Source organism: Ascidiella aspersa, chromosome 5 (genome assembly GCF_963924565.1).
Source record: "Ascidiella aspersa chromosome 5, kaAscAspe10.2, whole genome shotgun sequence".
In the NCBI taxonomy this organism is placed as follows: Eukaryota; Metazoa; Chordata; class Ascidiacea; order Phlebobranchia; family Ascidiidae; genus Ascidiella; species Ascidiella aspersa.
Genome location: NC_139451.1, coordinates 33,179,066 through 33,199,665, shown reverse-complemented (window position 1 = coordinate 33,199,665; position 20,600 = coordinate 33,179,066). Strand labels below are relative to the sequence as shown.

Genomic DNA, 20,600 nt, shown 5'->3' with positions numbered 1-20,600 from the left:
AAGGCAATATGTTAAAGTATTACAAATTAGCCACAGATCAATGCTTAATCATGAATCGGTGGAAAATTTTATAATTTTAATAAGCAAGGAGTTTATAATTGTTTCACTAATCCATTTTGCTTTTGTATTTATTCTTTTTACACACCTTTTTCTTTTACATTGCTTGTAATGGAATTTCAACGTATTTTATCGTAAAATAATGTTATTAATCACAAAATAAAGCTGGAACAATGTCAATCAATTTCCAGAGAAAAAGGGTTTAAAACTTTATTTAAACAACGACGTGGTCTGTTAGTGCAAAAAGAAAATATTACCACCTGAAGAATGACATTGCACGATCAATATCACACAAAGTGGCGCTCTTTCACGTAAAAATTAATAAAAAAAAATTTTCTTCAAATACGGCATACCACAACACATATTGTTGAAGAGCGCCCATAAAGTTAGTTGAGGATAATTTCCTTGTTATGGCCAATATTGTAGCACACCTTTTCTTTCTAACCATTAAACAATTCAGCTAAAATTTCTTGTGCATTCATATTGTACAAAAAAATATTTAACAAAATGTCTTTTAGAGTGCAAATTTTTATTAAAAAAACCACACCACTGTTTTCAAAGTTACACTTGGTTAACTTCACATTTTTATTTTAATATTTCACAACTTCAAGTAAAAACACAATTTAGGAAAAACATCGCGACTCCTCTTGTTAATCCCAGCATTTCCTGGTGGAAGCCAATCTTTCTTTGAGGTATTCGCTGATGAATCAACCTTCATCAGCTTCTTCCTGTGACTCGATGGCAAAGCGGTTGATTTTGTCATGTCGGATCGGCATGTCCTTGTAGAAGTTGTGCGGTGCTCCGAGCCAGGGGAAGCGACCTGCATGCCAGGTGAGTTTGCGCTCGAGCTCGTCGAGGACACCACAGTGCAGCAGCAGCTTGTCGTGCTTGAGGACCCCGAGCACGCTGAGGCCGACCAGCGGAACCAAGTTGTGGCCGCGGAAGCCCTCCAAGGCCTGGTGCAGACCAGGCGGGGCCTCGTCGCCGGGGTAAACGTACAGCACCGAGTGGTCGGCGAGGTCTCGTGCCTCAACGACGTCATCATATTGATCTGCGGAAGTTAGATCCAAGTCATCAAGGATTGTGAGGTCTTCCTGGGCTCGGCGGACGGTCAGTGCGATGGTCAGTCCCTTAACCAGCTTGGAGGGAGGCATCCTGTAGTACATGGACTTGGGTCCACGGGGCCCGTGCAAGATGGCGCCGTTCCTATGAAAAGCGGTCGCCGTACTGCCTTGTCGCATCAACCCGGTGCCTTTTTGGGCGTGAGGCTTGCGCTTTCCACGACCGAGCTCAGCGCGGCTCTGAGCAAACGAAAAGTCAACCTCCCTGTAGCAGCGCTGCCACTGCACGACTTCGTGGAGGAGATCCATGCGAGGATGCGCAGCGAAGAGGTTCGGATGCAGCTCGACGCACTTGTCACGCTGCTCTGGACTCGCAAAATCCTGAAGCCAGGCAAGGACTGGGGTCTTGCCCTTTGGAAGAGCAACGGAACATTTCCGGCACACTGGGGTGTCAGGGCCAGGGCTTGGTTCCGGTGGAACCTCAACGGGAACGGTCCGGTTGATTGCAGACCCGAGGAGGACTAGGTTACTGGGAAGATCGGGCTGCGCATGGTCGACAGTGCCGTGCTGGAACCGGGCACAAAGGAGACGAGTCGAGCTGTTAGCTCGTCGCAGAATGCTCAGAAAATTCATCCTAAGTCTGAAATGATATTTGCAAAAGCATTTGTTTGAGTGGAATTTGTAATGAAACTATCAGGAAACTGATGTGTTTACATAATACATGTATACAGTGCTGTTTGATGAATACATTTATAGAAAGGTTCAAAAATATTAGAAGGGGATCATCCACAGTACCATATCATTTATTCCACTAAACATTCACACATATGTGTGTTAATAACTGAGATCTAGCCCTTCGAAGCTGCTTTTTGACCAACGACTACGGCTTACGTAAGTGGTTGTTTCTCGACTCGTTTGAATATTAAGGCACAAACACATCTTTTAAACCATATTAGAAAACAAACTTTAAATAAAACATGCTGAACACAATATGACAGTTATTGCAATATAATGTCAAGGATAAGTAGAAATATGTAAAACCAAATAAGCTTTTTAGGCTTATTTTAGGATTGCATGAAAACTAAATGTATATCTATATTATATATATTACATAAGATATTATTAGGAAACATTTACAATAACCTCCATACACTTGTTTCAAATTTATTATCAACAAATTGTAAAATATATTATAATAAAAGCATACAAAAGAGTAATTCATTTAAAAAGGAATAACTAAAAAATTAGTCAATTTTAAGAAACCAGCTCTTTGGTATTTTCTTCATCCTCAGGATAAATTAACTTTAGTTGAGAGTTTGGAAGGTAATAGACTAAATTATTGTCGGTCCGAGCTAGTTCGGAAAAGTATCGTCCAATTTCATTGTGATCAATGACCGATGTCCAATTTTCGCATGGCTCCAGGCTTTCCTGGCTGGCGTAGCGTTCCGACCCGTCACTGTGGACCAGGACGTTGTAAAAGGGCTGCCTTGGCCCGTTTTCCAATCGATGCACCCCCATCTGGTGGATCCACTCGGTCGACATGTCGCAGAAGTTGTCCCAACCGCGGATGACGCAAGTATAATCGTACCGTCGGTGGTGCATCACCATTCCTATAGAGTACTCCACACCACGATTAGCGGCGTCAGATCGCAGCTTTTTAGGTAAATCTGCAACAGGTTCATCAGCTTTTGCCAGCAATACTCTGCAGGTTTTTCTGATTCCCTCGGGAATGTGAGCACGTAAATTTTCTGGAGCATTTTCTGTGAGAAAGTCAAGGTCCAGTAAAACAGTTTTGAGGTTATAGTGAAAGTCATGAAAGAGCAACAAACGTCGCAAGCGCATCCAAACATCGTCAGGTTTCAGTTTTACAATAAGGTCAACCGCTGGAAAAATAGATGAGAATGTTCGGTTTTGATGCAGCTCGGAGTGGGTCATGACATTGTGGCACATTCTGAGAAGGACTTCTTGCAAGGAAGCAGCTTTAAGCAAAACTTCTCGCCGACCCAACTCAGTAAACGTCAAAGTGTTACCGCCTTGAAAAACATCAATGAATGTGTAAATTGAATCGTAGTTTGGTGCCGAGTCATCAGCAACATTAGCTACTTTCAAGCGCAAAACAAGGTGCCTTGGGTAGTTTATAATGTCGGTTTTCAAACCAACCAATGAAGCTATTTGCTGATACAAGATGCAAAGTGTCATTGGAATGCCACTTTTGCTTTTAACTATATTGTGAATGAAGGAATTGTCAACATTATAATAATCCTCACTATTGCCTCTGATTTTCAGCTCTTCGTAGAAAACATAATTTATTGCCTTTATCACGCTAATGTCACTTTTTAGGCGCGTCTTTACTTTTTGAACAGCGTTAGAAATAAACTCAGCAACCAAAGCATCCTCAGTTTTATTTTCTGGATTAAAATAGTGGGAAAACAGCATGGAGCCGGCAAAAAAAGGGGTAAAAGTTGAAAAACTAACTGTGGGCAAAGAAATGTTTTCCACATTTCCATCTTCGAGCAGTTTAGAAATCTGATCTGCAACAATTGGCTGCTGGAAGAGTCGTAAAACCTTTTCCGCATAATATTTTACAGTGAGCGACGTTTTACAGGATGAGTGACAGATTGCAAACATAACCTGCAAAATAAATTCATCGGCACGACGAGGTGTGACATCTTCCAACATGCTCTCCACATCAGCGTGGTCAATTTGTCTTTTGTGATACAATTTGCAAGAAAGTTCACTTATTTTGTTTTCAATCAAAAGCACCGACTTATAAACCTCAAGCCACCGAATAGCTTCTGTGCTGCCTTGTTCAGTCGATGTACACGGCGATACAAACATGTTTGGGCGATACAAACATGTTTCATCTTTCAGCAGAGCTGGCCACCGGATGGCACACTGCTGCTTCCATACATTGTTCCTCGTAACGACCCTATGAATCACTTTACATGTCGCTCCGAGTTGCAGAAGGTCGCAAGGATTTAGACGACCGACAACACAAATGTCCTCGATCAGCGCATCAGGCAAATCACTTATGCTAACCATTTTCAACAACTGATAAAATAGTAAAAGCACAAAAGTCATTGGGTTGTATACTTGGTTATTTTGTTACTAATCATAATGATGTATCTGTTTGTAAACTTTTTATACAATGCTTTCTTCAGATGATTTTTAACAATCCAGTATGGTTCATACAAGACTCATTTAGCAGAGTTAATAAAAAAGAGGCTATTATTACAGCTTGGAAGAATAAATATAAAAATAACACTGGTACTGCCCTAAGCAAATAATATTAGCAATATTAACAATATAGAAATGTGGAAGGATTCTAGTCCAGCGTCGGAAAATTGATTATGTACACTATGTCAAAGAAAGTTTGATTCTGGGTTGGCTGGCGAAAAATCACCTTTATGCAGTCTGGAAAGTATGGCAGATCTTGCGGGTGCACGCAAAAATCCAGGTGACCGGGTACAACAAAGGTCAAAAAGTTTACCTCGGGTGCACTTTATGATTTTCTGTTGGAGTTGCACTGTTTATTGCATACATTCCACTGTAAACGTATGCCGCACAAGCTTTTTACATATTTGGGGAGCAGTTCAGGTTAGATTTTTTTCTGGCGGCACTTTTAAAAGGTTGAAAAAAACTTGTGGATGCACTTGCCCTACTTACCACAGTAGCTTATACTATAATAACCAATAATAATACGTGACCCAAATAATGTCAGCAATATATACGCCCGGATATAATTGTGGCAGGGTTGTAGAGCAAGGTTTAGATAAAAGCGAGATAGGAGCATTGCAAAAAATATTTTTTAACCAGCAAGAAGAAGCCCCTTTCAATATTATTTGTTTACCTTCCTTCCATATTAGCAAAAATGTCACGTGGTCCAAGCATTACTTTCACATAGGTTAGAGTATTGTTTGTTTATGTTAAAACGCTCTATAAACAAATTGACTCTTTCTGAAGTATGTGAGGGTGGAACCACAATGAAAGTATATTTATTACGAATAAACAAACGCTAAATCGGCACGGGTGTACTTATGATAAGTATAATAATTGCAACGCCATAAACGTGCGCAACTGACTCCACGTGTTAATTAACTGACTAAGACTGCTGGTTTAGGCATAATAAGCCATCACTTGAATACATTATACCAGATCTGGACTATTGACAAAGCGCTCCAGCAATTTTCCGACAATTTGATGCACACAGGCAGATTACGTCACTACCGGACGACTGTTGACCACATACTCCAAGATGCTGCATATACACTAATAAAGGGGTCGGCAACCCCTGGCACGCGAGAGGATTTTTTGAGGCACGTTATATCACCTTAAGAAAGCGAAACCATTTAATTACTAGCACATCAATAACATTAGCGCTGAATAAATGGTTGCACACATTTCTAGTTCGATCTGCAGTGTTGTTGTCACAAATAAGTGTATCCAACTGTTGTAGTTAACATTTTTTCTAACCGTTTCTATTACGTCACAGTGCCCTAAAATTGGCGTAATGTTTACTGCGTTAAATCAGAGCAGTCTATTAAAAGTAAAAGTAAGTACGAGTGCTTTTGTGCGACTGAGAAACCAAGCTATAAAAGCGAAATCGATAGTCAACTCTTATATAGGTATCGGTTGAAAAGCGTTGAAGTATATTCCAAAATAGCGGGCAAAGTATTGTGTCCGCGTCAGTTCGTTTTTTTCAGCAGGGTTAGTGTATCTTTACAGATTTTAACATCTGAAATTAGATTTAATGGCATCTCCCAAGTTACGTAAATTAGATGTCAGATAACAGCTCCAGTAAGACTAGGTAAAACTACCCGAGAATAGCATATGGTGGCATGTTTTACATGACTCCTGTAAGTGGAGTGTTGATATCCATTCTATTTTAGTGACGTAAATCTGGGAAAAACTGTAGAGTCTGAGCCGTAATCGGGACCCTATGTAATTGCACATTTGGCCGAAGTCGGACTCGGGTTGTTTTTAACGGATTGCGCAGCCCTGGTTGCCAGTGCAAAACCATACATAGAAAAATGTTTGGCATGCGAGTTGTTGATATTTTAAAATTATTCATAAACTGGCACACTGCATACGAAAGGTTGCCTACCCCCTCTGCGGTTCTGATGTTCATCCAAAATGCCAAAGGTTCTTAAATGTGCGTCGCAATGGTCTGCTTCATCGTTTCTATTTCTTAAGGACATCGCACAGTGATCCCGTTTAACCCAAATTCAACTGCGGCAATACAACGCTTACAGATAAAATCATTGCGTTTGAATTCATTGTTACAAAATTGTAGCAATTAATGAAAAGATGCACGCACTATGTGTGTTAAGAACTGTGATCTAGCTCTTCGGAAGCTACTTTTTGACGGCTTACATATCATTAGTACGGGACACCGAAAGCATTGCAGACTCACCAAATCTATCGTCCAATGATGTAAGCCAGGGGTCGGCAACCTTTTTTTAGTCGCGGGCCAAAACCAAAGTTAAAAAGGTCTCTGCGGGCCGCACAAAATGTTAACTAAGAACTGTGTTATTAAAATGTTAGAACAACTGTGAATCAGGCCGGCCTCGGATGTTTTTGCACTTTAAAACGTGTTTGATTACATTTATAGAGGCAGTAAAGTGTTGACGCAAAGCGAATGAAAAGTGTAATAAAATTACTTTGTGCGAACGCGGTAACATTTAAAGTTAATCTATCTCAGTGTTTGTTAATTGTCTCAAGACAAAGCGCACCTGGCGAGCGAAGCGAGTGCGATTTTTTTGGTATACCGGTATTTCTTTTAAATTTTTTGCAAGTATCTATTAAATTGCAAAAAAAGAAAAATGTTTAAAAATATATATCCAATATTTTTTTAATACTTTTTCTCATTTTGGCAGCCCTCCACGGCGCAACGGTAAAGAATCGCTGATCTAGTTGAAAAGGAAGCATCAAAACGTAAACAAACCGGACGTAGAATTAACATTCGCGCCAAGCGCAAACATTTTGCGCAATTACTTCGTTAAAATAGTCAAAAAGTATGTGAAATAGACTCGTGTCTAATTTGTCAAAGAGACGGCGGGCCGGATGAATTACATTGGCGGGCCGTAGATTGCCGACCCCTGATGTAAGCAGAGAAGGCTAGAAGAACAACTAGCCTGCAGTGAGGTTCGAACTCACGGCATCAAAATGATAAGCTATAATAATAATCGTTGATTAAAAAACAGCTTCAGAAGAGATAGATCACAATTGTTGCACACATGTGTGTATCTATCTTTGTATGAACTGTCTAAGTTGAATTACACAAAAAATACAGAATTTTGTTCCAAAAAAATGTATGGGGTCACAAAAGTGAGGCAATTGACCCATGGCATTTCAAAGACGCGTGAATAAAACAATTTATTGGATTATATTTTGAGCAATATTTCACATAACAAGCAATGGATGAAAAAATGTTTTAGATTTATAAGAAAAATCATAAACCGTTTTAGTTTTATAAGAAATCAGAATCCTTAACTTATTTCCAAGGGAGACTTAAGTCAAGTATTGTTATTTTCTTAAGAATAGTAGAAGTTTATTTAAGTGGACACTGTAAGCTACCGACACACGTCTTACATTGCTGTTTCGGCTATATTCAGCTGATCATCAGTCTGAACTTCAATGTTAACGAGGAAATTACAAACAACAGTGAAGTATAAAAACATTGACTTAACAAGAACAAATGACGCTAAAATGGGTGGACAAAAGGAGCGGGGCGGCCACCAAACCAGCGAGGTCGTCATTCTCGTCGAAGCAAAGTTGTGAAGCGACGTTTGGCTTTGGCACAAACTCACTTATTACAAGGCAACGAGCAAAACGGCAAAGCGCTTTGGGGAGACGAGCGCTCGCTCAAATAAACACGGCTGTTGTTTTAGGAAGCGATCCGAGTTGGCCAAACATGAACAAAACAAAAGTAACAGCGGTCAATGAGAGAGGTGACGTCACATGTTGCATCTAAACGTCCATAAGAACACACATTTAGTTATACAAGTTTTAGGTTGGAGAGGTGTTAGTTCCAAAACAAAAGAGACATTACAAAGATCCTATCGATTAGCACAAAGCAAAAACACGCCTTTATATTTTGTTGACGATTAAATGACCAAATATGTGTGTGCAGACCACAGGCAAAACACACTTCTCACTGACAATATTTACCTTAGTCTAAGTTTTTAGAACCCAAAAATCCGGGTGCTTGTTGTTAAGGGAATTACCTTAACCCGCACGACTAGGCTACGTTGAACAAATACCATTTCCCCTGTGTGTGTGGGGAAAGAACATATACTATAACAATTTAATTTTTTTCGCAAAGCAAAAAAAAAACGGAATTTACATATAATAGGCAAACAATGCAGTTAGGGTGACGTCACATGTTGCATATACACGTCCATCAGAACACACATTTAAAAAACTCCCCGAAAATTGAGTTTACATATAATACGTAAACAATGCAGTTAGGGACGTGGCGTGTTGCCCCACCCCCTGGAACCGTCCCTGCCCCTCAGTTCACTTCCATCAACAGAAAAGCTGATAAATGTTTCGCATCACGGAGGGACGATTGTTGGTCGCTCGAAGCAATCCAAGATCAGTCGAACTTCAAGTCAAAATGCACTCTTACGCAGCTGATAGAATTTCGTAGTCTACTATTCGAACAAGAACGAACGACACAAATCCACTCGGTCCTCCTACAAACACACAAGTTGACAAATTAAAAGCTGATAAAAGTGTTTTCAACACAAAGAAGATTTTTCGCTCAACAGTGAATCCGCTTTCAAGTGAAATGTGACATCGGTGGTAAATGAAAGCAGTGTTGATAAAGTGGGTCCATAGGTGAGTTGAGACCCAACCAGTCACATCTGTCCCCCACAATTTTCAAGAGTTTCCATAATAATAACAACTGTTTTGTAATTACCTTAAATTATTGCAAATCCATTACTTAACTTATTTTCCTTATAGGTGCTGAGAATGTTGATTCTCATACATAAAGCCCTATTTAAAAGTTGTGTGACCTTATTGTTTGTACAATGTTACCAGGTGGGCCATTTTCACCCATGAGCTACGGTGATTTCACTGGGGTTTTGTTGCGAGTAGCCCCTCTCTTTTGAGCCATATTCGTTATTCGACAACAGAGGATCATTGTGACGTCACACTGTTCCTATTTGTGGCTTAAATGCTGATTTGCATAATACCCATATTTCCGAACTAGCCTTAGACGACACCACAGATCAGTCTTAAGTTTATAGGTCATTGAACTTGTAGACCTCTAAACATGGCGGCGCACCTAGCGAGCGTGATGTTGTTTTCTAGAATTGTTCGCCCATGGCGCACCAGTTAACCAGCGCTGCCACAAGTAAACAACAAAACTAAGTGATTTCCCAGTTTGACAGTGCTCAGGCCTTAAGTGACGTATTTATGACGTGGCGAAGGACTTATAGTTTCAACGTAACAATGTAAATTGCACAAAGCCATCTATATTCATCGTTTTTCACCTTTGTAAAAAACTCGTACTAAACATCAATGTAGCTCGTTACACTAGCGTTATATTTGAAGGTATATATTTTATGTCAACCTTTTCTCATATACTTTATTTTTCTTCAGCCACACTTTTTATGAGCTAGCAGTATTTTTGAAACGTTTTTGGTGAGTTATCTAACTATTTGTAATATGTTTTTCTGTCATAATTCTAAAATAAAGATACTTACCTTCAAACTGCGCTCAATTTTTTCAGTAGTCAAAATTAGTTTCGCAAGAAGATTAAAAACGTTTAGTTAAAACAAAATAAACTATAGTATGTAAAATCATTTAAAGATGCGTGGTTGGAAAATGAAAATTTTAAACAATGGCCTAGAGGAGGTACTGTGAATAATAAGACTAATTATTCGATGTTTGCTAAGCTTATCAATGTATATATGAAGGTGACAAGGGAGAAATACTTCAAGATATAATAAATATGTATTAAAGGTTTATTCCGCAAAATCTAGTTTTTTCATTGTAACCTAGGCTTTTTTATAAATTTTTGCTGGCAACCCTACATTGGATGACTTAATGAATTGCCTCACTAGTATTTATCAAAATGCATTATGTTAATAAATATTTGGATGTTCGTGGGAATACCAACACAACAGAGTTTCACTTTTTAACTTTGTGTGTAGGTTAGTCGTAAAAAAGTTGTAATGGGAATTAACATAAGCCGTTATTATTAGTGATATATGATTACCGTATTTTACGGTTGTGATTATGCTATATTGTTCTGTTACGATTGTAATTCTTCAGTCACAGCCGTAATTATCACCACTACCTATAAACGAAGAGTAATTTAACTTTAAGTTTAGATATTTGTGTTTAATGTTGACGAGCTGTTAAAGTTTATTCGGATTATCGCTGATTCACTCAAAAGTATTTTTGACATTTGTTTCCAATATCAATGTAATCAATAAAAAGAACATACCGGATGTTATTAACATAAACTCGCAATATTTTTTTCAAGTTGTTTCATCAATGGGCTTACTGTTACGTCATAATCGCGCAATGCACATTTTGTCCGAGGTACAAATGTCACAAAATGACGCGAATTAAGACGAAACCATGTTTTTTTAGTTGTGCATGTTTTTGGGTTAATCCTGACATTCTTGGCGATATTGGTAAAAGTTAAGAAAGTGCGGCGCTGTGCCAAAAATAATTTTTACTACAAAAGTTAAGAAGTTTATTTTAAATCGTTTGTGTTTTTACTTAAAGTTTAATAATGGCAGAAAAACACAAGAAAAACACATTATAACAGTAAAGCTCTCATGCAGCTAATGGTATTAAATCTTCCAACCCCTTTTTATTAAATAAATTCTCGCCGCTAGCGTGCGCTGTTTGCTTGACCTTGACTTCTGATGAAACACTTATATGTTGTTGTGCTTTATTTATTGTTGTTACTTACGTCAAGTCCAAGTTCTCTCAGTTTCGATCTGATCACCTCCTCGCCTTCCTCAGTGATGCCACATTTAAAGACCCGCAACTTCTCGATGTTTGGGAGGACGCGAGAAAGCTCAAGAGCTCCTTCGTCGTCGATGTGGTTAAGACTCAGATCCAGCCGCTTGATCTGAAACAACAAAGTGACGAGCGAGGTTAGATTTGAAATGTGAGCCATAAAGTCAATGCACCAAATAGCTCCTTGATAATGTTTGAATAAACTAAATGTCGGATTAAATTTAACTGCATTAAGATTTTAAATTTGTTACCCTTGGGCTCACGGCAATGGATACATATTATTGGTGAATTTGACTCATTAATTAATTATTATTATTTATTTAGGACGGTCTATTTACTGGTGCGATGGTTTACCACAGCTGACACTTTGTGGGTGAATCGGTCGACACAAAACACATTTACAATTAAGGGCACTAAAGCGGTGGAGGTAAAGTAGCAAACATAATAACATGCCACACATTTTTGGTTAGATTTAGGCGCCGAACGTGGGTGTGTACAGCGTTTTGAACGTCCTGGAATTTGACGAAATTTACAATCGTGATTAGTGTGCAAATTCCTCTCAAAAACCATAATAAAAAACGCCGCCAGTTACACCGGTTAGATTCACTAAATAATGTGTGAAAGTTACAGGGTGGGAAGTGTTCGTTGTCACCTGTAGATATAAAGTGCCGAGCTCGCAAAACACGGGCCACCGATGTAAACCATCCGGCTGCAAACGTTTTACAAACTGGTCATGAAGCGACGTTCGTCATGTTTTGTTAAGTATTTTATCAATGTAAATGAAAATTATTTTCGCAAATCTTATTTATGCATATAGTTAGTAGCGTTTTAAGGAATTTTTTTTCACCCTAAATGCGCTTTACATGTCCTGAAACAATAAACAATCAAACTTTCACCACTTCGTATATCGCAATACATTAAATCGAGTTCTAATTTTAACTAGACCCATTTTCAATTGTAATAAAATTGTAAATTAAAACTTATTACGGGCCCGTCGAGACATTTAGGGTTTGATACGCGTTTAAAAAAAAGATTTCCGAACTCTAAAGTAGGTCAATAACAAAGGCGGATAACAATTCTGTTTTGGGGTAAAACCCTCTTTAATGGAAACTACTAGTAATGGAGCCGCGAAATATTTATATTTTATGTAGTGTGCGTTTATGTAAAGGTCGGAAACCTCTGGTTTAGGCCGTTTCTTTGTAACGAGCTGAGTAGATGGAAGCCGCCCTTCGTCGTTAAGCGCGTATTTGTGATTTATTACAACTAAAACGTGAGAAACAACGCATTGTTTTAATGAATTCCAGTTAGCGTTTTGTTTCTCATACTGATAATTAAGTATTTTGCACTGATAAAAAAACGTCCTGAAATTGGAAAAGTTTGGTGCCTATGGGTGCATGTGTACTCGAGCAAGCCAGGCAAATAGCTACTTTCTATTTTTATGTTAATAACTTTCTTCTAATTTATAAATGTACATGTTTTTTAATTTCACGAACTTGCATGTTTAGCTACTGTACCTCTGACTGCTTATCGATAAACCAATTTTAAAAACAACCTACTTTGCAATCTTTGTTCTTGACGGCGTCGGTGAGTGGACTGATGTCTGTGATGTCACAATTGTACAACCGTAATTTCTCCAACTTGTGAACAATCTTCGACAAACTTTTCACTCCGGCGTTTTGGATTTGGTTGTAGCTGAGGTCAAGCTCCTTCAGCTAATTCATAGAAACATAACGTCGTGAGTTTAAAGATTTCTCTTCAATGTTTCGTTCAAATATATGATTTTAAACAAATACAAAAAGCGATTGTTTAAACAATGACGCGATGTTTGTCGCAAATTTGCTCACACCCTACTTTCGATTTGATTTTATCCAAAACTTTAAAACGGAACAAAATTTCACGTAATTTTAAATAAAATATATCTGAAGGTAAAGTAGCAAAAAGTTTTAATGTTTGATTTTAAGGTGACGTCAGGGACGGTACAAAAGAATTAGGAAAAGTTTTATGGAATAAGCTATTTACCCGGTGTAGCGTACTTATGTTGCTACTAACCTTAAAAAATGTTTATATTCGAGCTCGAGCCAACGTTAGGATTATTTACGATTTGTTAAACAGGTTTAGGTTAGCGATTGTTCAAAAGTGTTTTTGCATTCCGAAAGTGATTAAGTTATTAAAGATTTGTTCCTTTCTATTTTGGTGTACACCACCATGCGTGTTTTTGTCAAAATGACCGCATACGTTTGTGACGTTATTTTTATCTTTGGTTTAGCGTGCGAAAGAAATTCGTTGTTCTGAGTACTGATGAATTGTGCAACGTAAGTAGGCCAAGAGCCGAACGTGTTGACTTAAGTAATTTTCTTCTCGTCTTGCGTTCAGTTAGCGCGGGCTGGTCACTAATGGGCTTAAGTGAAAACAAAGTTTGCCTCTCGAAGACATGTTGCTTTTATGCTATATATTTGAGTAGGATTCTGTTCTATTATGCCAGTTGTGATTCGTGATTGTGTGGTAACATATTATGGTGAACATATTTTCTTAAGGACAGGAAAGTATTTATATTAACCCGAATATAGAAATCACAGCGGCTTTAGTTATATTAACATACTAAACGAATTGGATATTAAAATAGCTGATCGAATTTAGGTAAGCGGAATATAACCTTTAAGCCAAGCCATTACACCCGGCTAACAAAATTGTTTAAATTAATGTTCACTCACTAATGGGTGTATGTGTACTCGAGCAAGCCGAAACAAACACTTTCTATTAATATTCCAATAATTTTCTTTTTAATTTATAAAAGCATTTATTTTTTACCTTTTACACACTTGCTTGTTTGGCTGCTGTACCTCTGACTGCTTATCGATACTTTAAAAACCACCTACTTTGCAATCTTTGTTCTTGATGGCGTCGGTGAGTAGACTGATGTCTGTGATGCCACATAGGTTCAACTCCAACACCTCCAACTTGTGAACAATCTCCGACAAACTTTTCACTCCGGCGTTTTGGATTTGGTTGTCGCTGAGGTCAAGCACCTTCAACTAATTCATAGAAACATAACGTCGTGAGTTTAAATATTATTTTCAATGTTTCGTTGAAATAAATTATTTTGTACAAAAAGCGATTGTTTAAACAATGACGCGTTTTTGTATGTTTGTCGCAAATTTGCTCACACCCTATTATATGGGCCGAAAATTGATTTTCGGGACATATCTTGTTTTTGCCCGAAAATGTTTTCGATTTTTGTCCGGAGCTTTATAGAAAAAGTGTACATCGTAGAACCTTCAAATTTTCAGACATGGCGTAGAGTGGTATGAAGGTGCAATGTCGAGGTTTATGAGGCTGCACCCCCAGGTGCCTTTGACTGGGGGGCAAAACCCTGAAATGTTACGTTTTAGCTCTCTGTAGCTAACGACTGCCATCTAGCAGCAGAAAAACTTCCATACAGAATTCGTTCATATTCGCTTGCTTTGGCCAGCTCGTGAAGTGACGAAGCGACGCCTGCTGCGCTTTATTGTCCCGCGCGTAAGACTTTCATTGTGCCGCGTCCAAAACTGTGCGCGTGCGCCTTGCATTTTAAAAAGAGGCTTCTCTTTAGTAAAATTACAAAATTCTCTTAAGAAACAACATATTTTAGCACTGCGAATTTAAATGCGAAATCTGGTGGCAATATACACCTCTCTACTTGCACCTGTTTAGCATGTTACCAACCCAACATATCAACACCAGGCCTACACAACTTATAATATTTCCTAAACTTATAATCATGGGATGGCATGAGCATAACAAAATTATGCTAATAAAAGTAAAGCTTTTATCAATTTTTATTTTGAAGGTATTATTAAATGTGTCACAATTAAGAATGTTTTTCTACGTAATGCACAATTGATAAGCCCTGCTTCAATTAGTGTATTGTGTCATCACAGTAAACCACTTAGCGAATAAACTAGTAAGGGTGCCGCGAACTATTTACATGTCTGGTTCCGTAAGCCAATAAATGTTGCGAATCATCGGTCTACGTATCAGCAAGCCTGTGCTCACGTATTGTTCGGATGGCCATGCCCGGTCACCCGGATTTCTTCTGCCGTGCACCCACGAAATCTCGTCGAGATCTGCCATACTTTTTAGACGGAAGTATCAGCAAGCGTGTGCTCCTGTATTGGTTGGCTAGCCACGTTTTATTTCATTATACTCTGTACGCTTGCGCTTAGGGGCAACAAACTATGTTAACCATGTTTTGGCGATTCTTGCGAAGTATTTCAGTGCTAGTATTGCTACACAATATTTTGTCAATACGTCACATACTTAACCTGACTTGAGTCGCGACCCACTATTTGCCGACCCTGCTATGTAGCTGTCAGGGGTATGGCGCTGAAATCATTAGTTCACAGAATGTAAAATTATGAATTAAATAGTAGAAACTATAATAAGTTAAACAAAGGTTTGTATCTAAAAGCAAGTAAAAAAATATAGTCCGCATTGTCGATTGTGACGTAATGTATGTCGCTGTTGTAAATTACTTTGCCTAATCGGTTTTTATTATCCATTCGTGGTATAAAGGCCATATTAAAGTTACAAATATTAGCGAATCAAAATAGATAAAAGATACAAATTAAGGTGGCTTACAGAAAGCACTTTAATCACACCCTTTCTTTGTGTCCATAAGCTAGCGCAGTACTTCTTAAACTTTTTTAGTTTTGTTTACCCCTAGCATCTATCTTCAGATTTCATTCACCCTTGTCTCATGATATGATAAAACTATATCTCGTCTATATATATATAACAGCACCCCCGGAATATCCGCCCTGCTCGCAAGCTATCATCCATTTCTGACGGTTCACCCTTATTCGCCCCTTTTGATTGGTCAACCCCAGCAAAAGTTTTGTTCACCCTGGGGTGAACCATTCACCTGATTAAGAAACACGTGGAATCACAGAACTTCATAAATGCGATTTCTGTCAAGTATATCCAATTAAAGTTTCTTTTGGCGCTTATTCGGGGGTGGCTGATATTTGCAATTTGTATTCCTATAACGATATAGCGATATTTGTTGTTATGAACTTTAGTTACCTCCAGTTGTTGTGTACTTACTTTAAATAAATCTACTCATCAAAGTAGAATCGTTAAATGGGTCGTAAATCAAGGCAGGAATCCCAATATTAATTGGATAGGCACCGATACCCTAAAATCGGACGAGTACCGATACTAACACTAGGCATCGGGTATCGGCGTCGATACGATATTATCGGACATACGTAGTGACAATCCATAACCTCTTTACAATATCGTCAATCACCATTGTATTGTTGGTCTTGAAATTTATCAGGATAAACGCAATTTTTTTACATGATTAAAGTCCAGATACAGCTGTAGGGTTGGCCCTCACAAATTGGCAAAATCATCTTGATAAATGAAAATGAGTCAGTAGTTGACGAATATTTATTGTGTGCTGAAGGCATCAACATACTATCTTTCTAATGTAGAGGTTTTATCAATTTAACCAAAGTAATCAGATATTTGTTCGCGCGACCGCTTTGTTGCCATATACAAGGGCAAATTATAACTGCAAAATTTAAGAAAGTTAACGGGGAACAGAAAGTTTCTTGAGATTATTTGTTTTATGAGTCACACTTTGTGACGTCATCTGTAAATTTTCTTGCCACATACAAAAATATTAAACGGCCAATGCTAACTCGTGCAGCTTATAAACATTGTTGCTCACTAAAAAAAATTTGTGCAGTGGAAAATATTCTTGAAAGGAACATTGCTGATAATAGCATGAACCCACTTTACCTTGTAAGTCATTTTCCCGATTGCTTCGCCAATGTGTTCGAAACCTTGACTTGTCAGTTTGCATTTGCTCAGATTCAACTTCCCGATTGTTTTGTCGACATGCTGAAGCATCCGTCCCAAGGCGTGAGCTGCACTTGTACCGATGGTTTGGAGGCCCATAAGGTGGTTAAAATCAGCCTCCACAGGGAAGTGCTTTGCGAAAGACTGGATCACTGCTTCATTGCATTCTTGCAAATCAACAATCATTCCAATATCTAAACACAACTTTATATTCAACAAATATTAGGAAATATAACAAAAATAATAATTGTAGGTTTGACTGGCAATCGACGTTGTGACGTCACAAGTGTGAATTTGTAACAATTGTTGTTTAATTAAAGCAGTAATTTCCAACTTTTTTAGACGAACTGTTTAAATAAAAATATGTGCACAGTTAAAAAAATCACAACAATATTAAACTATTCAAAATCTTGTATTCATCCAACAAAAACGAACATTACCCTGGATCAGCCAAGCGCATGATTGTCAAAGCTAACCACAAAATCATGTTATACACTGGAATAGTATCGACTGTAGTACCACACTAGTAAAGCTTTGTTTTGTTTGTTTTATTTCTGCCACAGACAAGCTTTCTTTTCAACGCCGTAAGTGTTATGGTTTCTGTTTGTGTTTATTTATAGCCTGCATCTGTATGACGTGACATCACATTTAAAAAACGTAAAAAGATTACATTTTAAATAAGTGTTTCAAAGAATTTGTGTGTGAAGCATTGGTTAACTGAGAAACATTAAATACGACTGAATTGGTTTTTGGGTTTAATTCGTTTTTTCTCTTCCACGAAACGAAAAAAAATAAATGTTTTTTTGCGTCTGGGTTAAACAATAATTTGTTAATAATAATTTTAATAATAATAATTTTGTGAAGATATTTTTTTAATGCTAGGTTATCCATAGATTGATGTAGGCTACATTTTATATTTTTTACCGCAATGTGAGCCTGTTTTAAATAAAATCAAATACATCTTCTAAATGAGTGTTCTTTAATCGCGTTTACGGCTAAAGCTTGTAGCACCTCAAATGCTCATGCGTGTTTTACTGCTACATGTTTGAAAAGATGAAATCGAAATAAGAACATCAACGTCGAAATAAAAGACAATTCGGAATAAGAACAAAATTAGAGTAATACCTAATAGTCGTAATAACGCCTAAACCATAAAACTGTCCGAATAAGACCTAAATGGCCAGAATCAGGTCTATAGAACACTTTGCTTAACCCCACACCCAACCCCAATCACTATCCTAGTAATTTCAACCCTAACCCAATTTTTTAACCGCACACCTTACCCCCCAACTAACCCCAAACAGGGGCAAAAAATCCGGTACCAAAACAGCGGTGCCCAAACGGTGCCATTCAAACTAGAGAGCCTAAACGTCGACAGCAAAACGACCGATGCCAGACCGTCGGCCTCCGATCGCCCCATACTATCTTCATACCGGTTTAGGCATTATTTTGCTCATTTAGTCCATATTCCGATTAATTTAGAACATATTCAGACGATTTAGATCTTATTTTGTATGAGTTTTTGGCTTTAATATGTCATTGGTCTTCATACTATGATATTTTAGATTATTCCTCTTTAGATATTGTAGCCTTGTAGTTGTAGGTCTTATTATGTGTTACTAAATAGATATGTTCGATGGAAATATAGCATGAAGTAAAAAAAAAATTGTAAGTTTATTTGCGAGCCTTTGTTTGAATTTCTTAAGGTGTTTGTAGAACAGTACGCCCATGTTTTACTGCTACATGTTTAAACAGATATGTTCAGTGAAAATAAAGCATAAAGTAAAATAAATGTTGCCAACTTACTTGTGGGCGTTTGCTTGAACTGGTGGAGTAAGTATTTGTAAAACATCGTAGCCTTTTCTGCAAATATATAAAACCATATTTCACGAACATTTTTTCTTGATAGCTTTCACTTTTAGCACAGTCCATTATTGAACAAGTAAAGCATAAAGTTAAATTTCATATTAATGCATTTAATTGTTTTCAAATGAAGGATAGTCTGAATCTTTGCCAGGTGTAAGTTCATCAAATGGTCGCTTACCTTCATTTGTTGGTTTCTGCGGATTGTCCGTTCTGCTTTGGTCGACATAGAGTTGGTTTGGTTGATTGACAGGTGGTGTAGCTGCTTGTCGCTTGGCAACCTGCATACAAACATAGCTGGTGAACAATACAACAAGCAGCTCTTCATATAAATGCGTAGCAAGCTGGAGCATAGCACAGAGTTTGAAGTTTGCCTCGTGTTACTGGTGACGTCATAGTCACAATGACGATTACAGCGCTGGGGTGTAAATAATGTTGATTTAAGTTTAGCATTATATTAAAATGACTATGTTAATGCTCAATTTTAACTGACTTGGGTAACTAATGACTTATACTTGATAGTTTATAAGGTAGACTTCTATTGCAATGCATTTTCAATAAAATAGTTGGCCAAGTCGCTAAATTAAACAAAACTTTCTAGCAAAAAAATAAGAGAACTTAGCAAAACAAAAGTGCTATATGCTAATAAAATTTATCTGGTATATATTTAGTTTGTTTGTAAACGTCAACTGCAATACTTGTAGTGTGGATGGTGCGCCATCAAGTGGTTGCGGAGTTGCCAAGTGCGTCGATGAACTAGTTGATGGTTCTGACGTTCCTGGTTGAAACATAGCAGTTTGTGAATATTAAAAACATTAAACTTTACATATGACCATTTTCAACGTCGATATTTTCCCAACAGCTTTCCAGGATACATCAAATGGTTCACATTTATATAATATAATGAAACAAATTTGATTTAAATTTCCAACCAAACGAACCGAAACAAATAAAGAGATAAAATTGTTGAGACTACCGTTGGATTGCTTTGGTTTTCGCCGGAATATCGCACGAAAGCTGTTGAAGAACTTCGCAGGAAAACCTGGAAACATTCGGTAACATCATTAATATTGAACATCAGGTTACATGGCAAGGATACATTTTATGTGTTAACAAAGTTATACTGCAAAAAGAGTTTCACAACTATAAACGTTTTAGTAGTTTAAGAAATATTTATTCTTGAATAGTGGGTTTTGAATCCAGTATCCAGAATTCAATTAGGAAGGGTTATTTATTATTAAAAAAAAAATTTGCGGCCACGCCCTCTAGATTGGCTTAAAATGGTACCAAATGTTTTAACAAATGTCAAGCATGTCATTTTACGATTTTATTTTTATTTTTCCGTAGCTTTCCGTAGAAAGCAATATATCATTTTTTATGAAAAGGGCACTTTTGCCCCCCCCCCCCCCCTTGCCCCCCTTAGCAAAGGGAAGGAGGGGTGCTTGTCCCCCGCGCCCCCTCTCTCCGGCGTCCCTGCACCCCTGCATTAGATCATGCAGATACTCCTGTTTGAAAATGATCTGTATGAAATATGTTATAGGGTTTTCTGAAATAAAAAATAAATTCGGGTTTGAATCCTTAGTATCAGATATTAAACTTTAAACATCGCTATTCCGAACAAAAGCAAACAAGATTTATTAATAGTTTAATCCATAGCGCTTTAATTTTATTTTTAATTCTGGTTCAAGGAAATTCTAAATACTAAATGTGTGTGCAAAATTTTTTTGGTTTGTTGGGGAGTTAAAGTTTGTTAAATGTTGTGGTATTTTATTGAATTCATATCTATCG

At 37.7% G+C, this 20,600-nt stretch overlaps 3 protein-coding genes across 3 annotated transcripts; all 3 read right to left on the bottom strand.

Moving 5' to 3' along the window:
* Positions 1 to 410: 410 nt before the first annotated feature.
* On the bottom strand, positions 411 to 1,795 carry LOC146146447 (large ribosomal subunit protein uL4m-like). The gene has a single exon (XM_083389580.1). It carries the CDS (start codon positions 1,749 to 1,751, stop codon positions 765 to 767), a length of 987 nt encoding a protein of 328 aa, XP_083245706.1. The 5' UTR covers positions 1,752 to 1,795; the 3' UTR covers positions 411 to 764.
* A 569-nt stretch (positions 1,796 to 2,364) lies between these two features.
* On the bottom strand, positions 2,365 to 4,666 carry LOC146146446 (F-box only protein 21-like). The gene has a single exon (XM_083389579.1). The coding sequence runs from the start codon at positions 4,197 to 4,199 to the stop codon at positions 2,373 to 2,375; it is 1,827 nt and encodes a 608-aa protein (XP_083245705.1). The 5' UTR covers positions 4,200 to 4,666; the 3' UTR covers positions 2,365 to 2,372.
* Positions 4,667 to 10,383: 5,717 nt separating this feature from the next.
* Positions 10,384 to 17,135, bottom strand: LOC146146445 (ribonuclease inhibitor-like). The gene is made up of 5 exons (XM_083390764.1): positions 16,890 to 17,135; positions 13,982 to 14,137; positions 12,662 to 12,817; positions 11,056 to 11,217; positions 10,384 to 10,428 (listed from the first exon to the last, which is right to left on the bottom strand). The coding sequence occupies exons 1-5, from the start codon at positions 17,133 to 17,135 to the stop codon at positions 10,384 to 10,386; spliced, it is 765 nt and encodes a 254-aa protein (XP_083246890.1).
* Between the last annotated feature and the right edge of the window lie 3,465 nt (positions 17,136 to 20,600).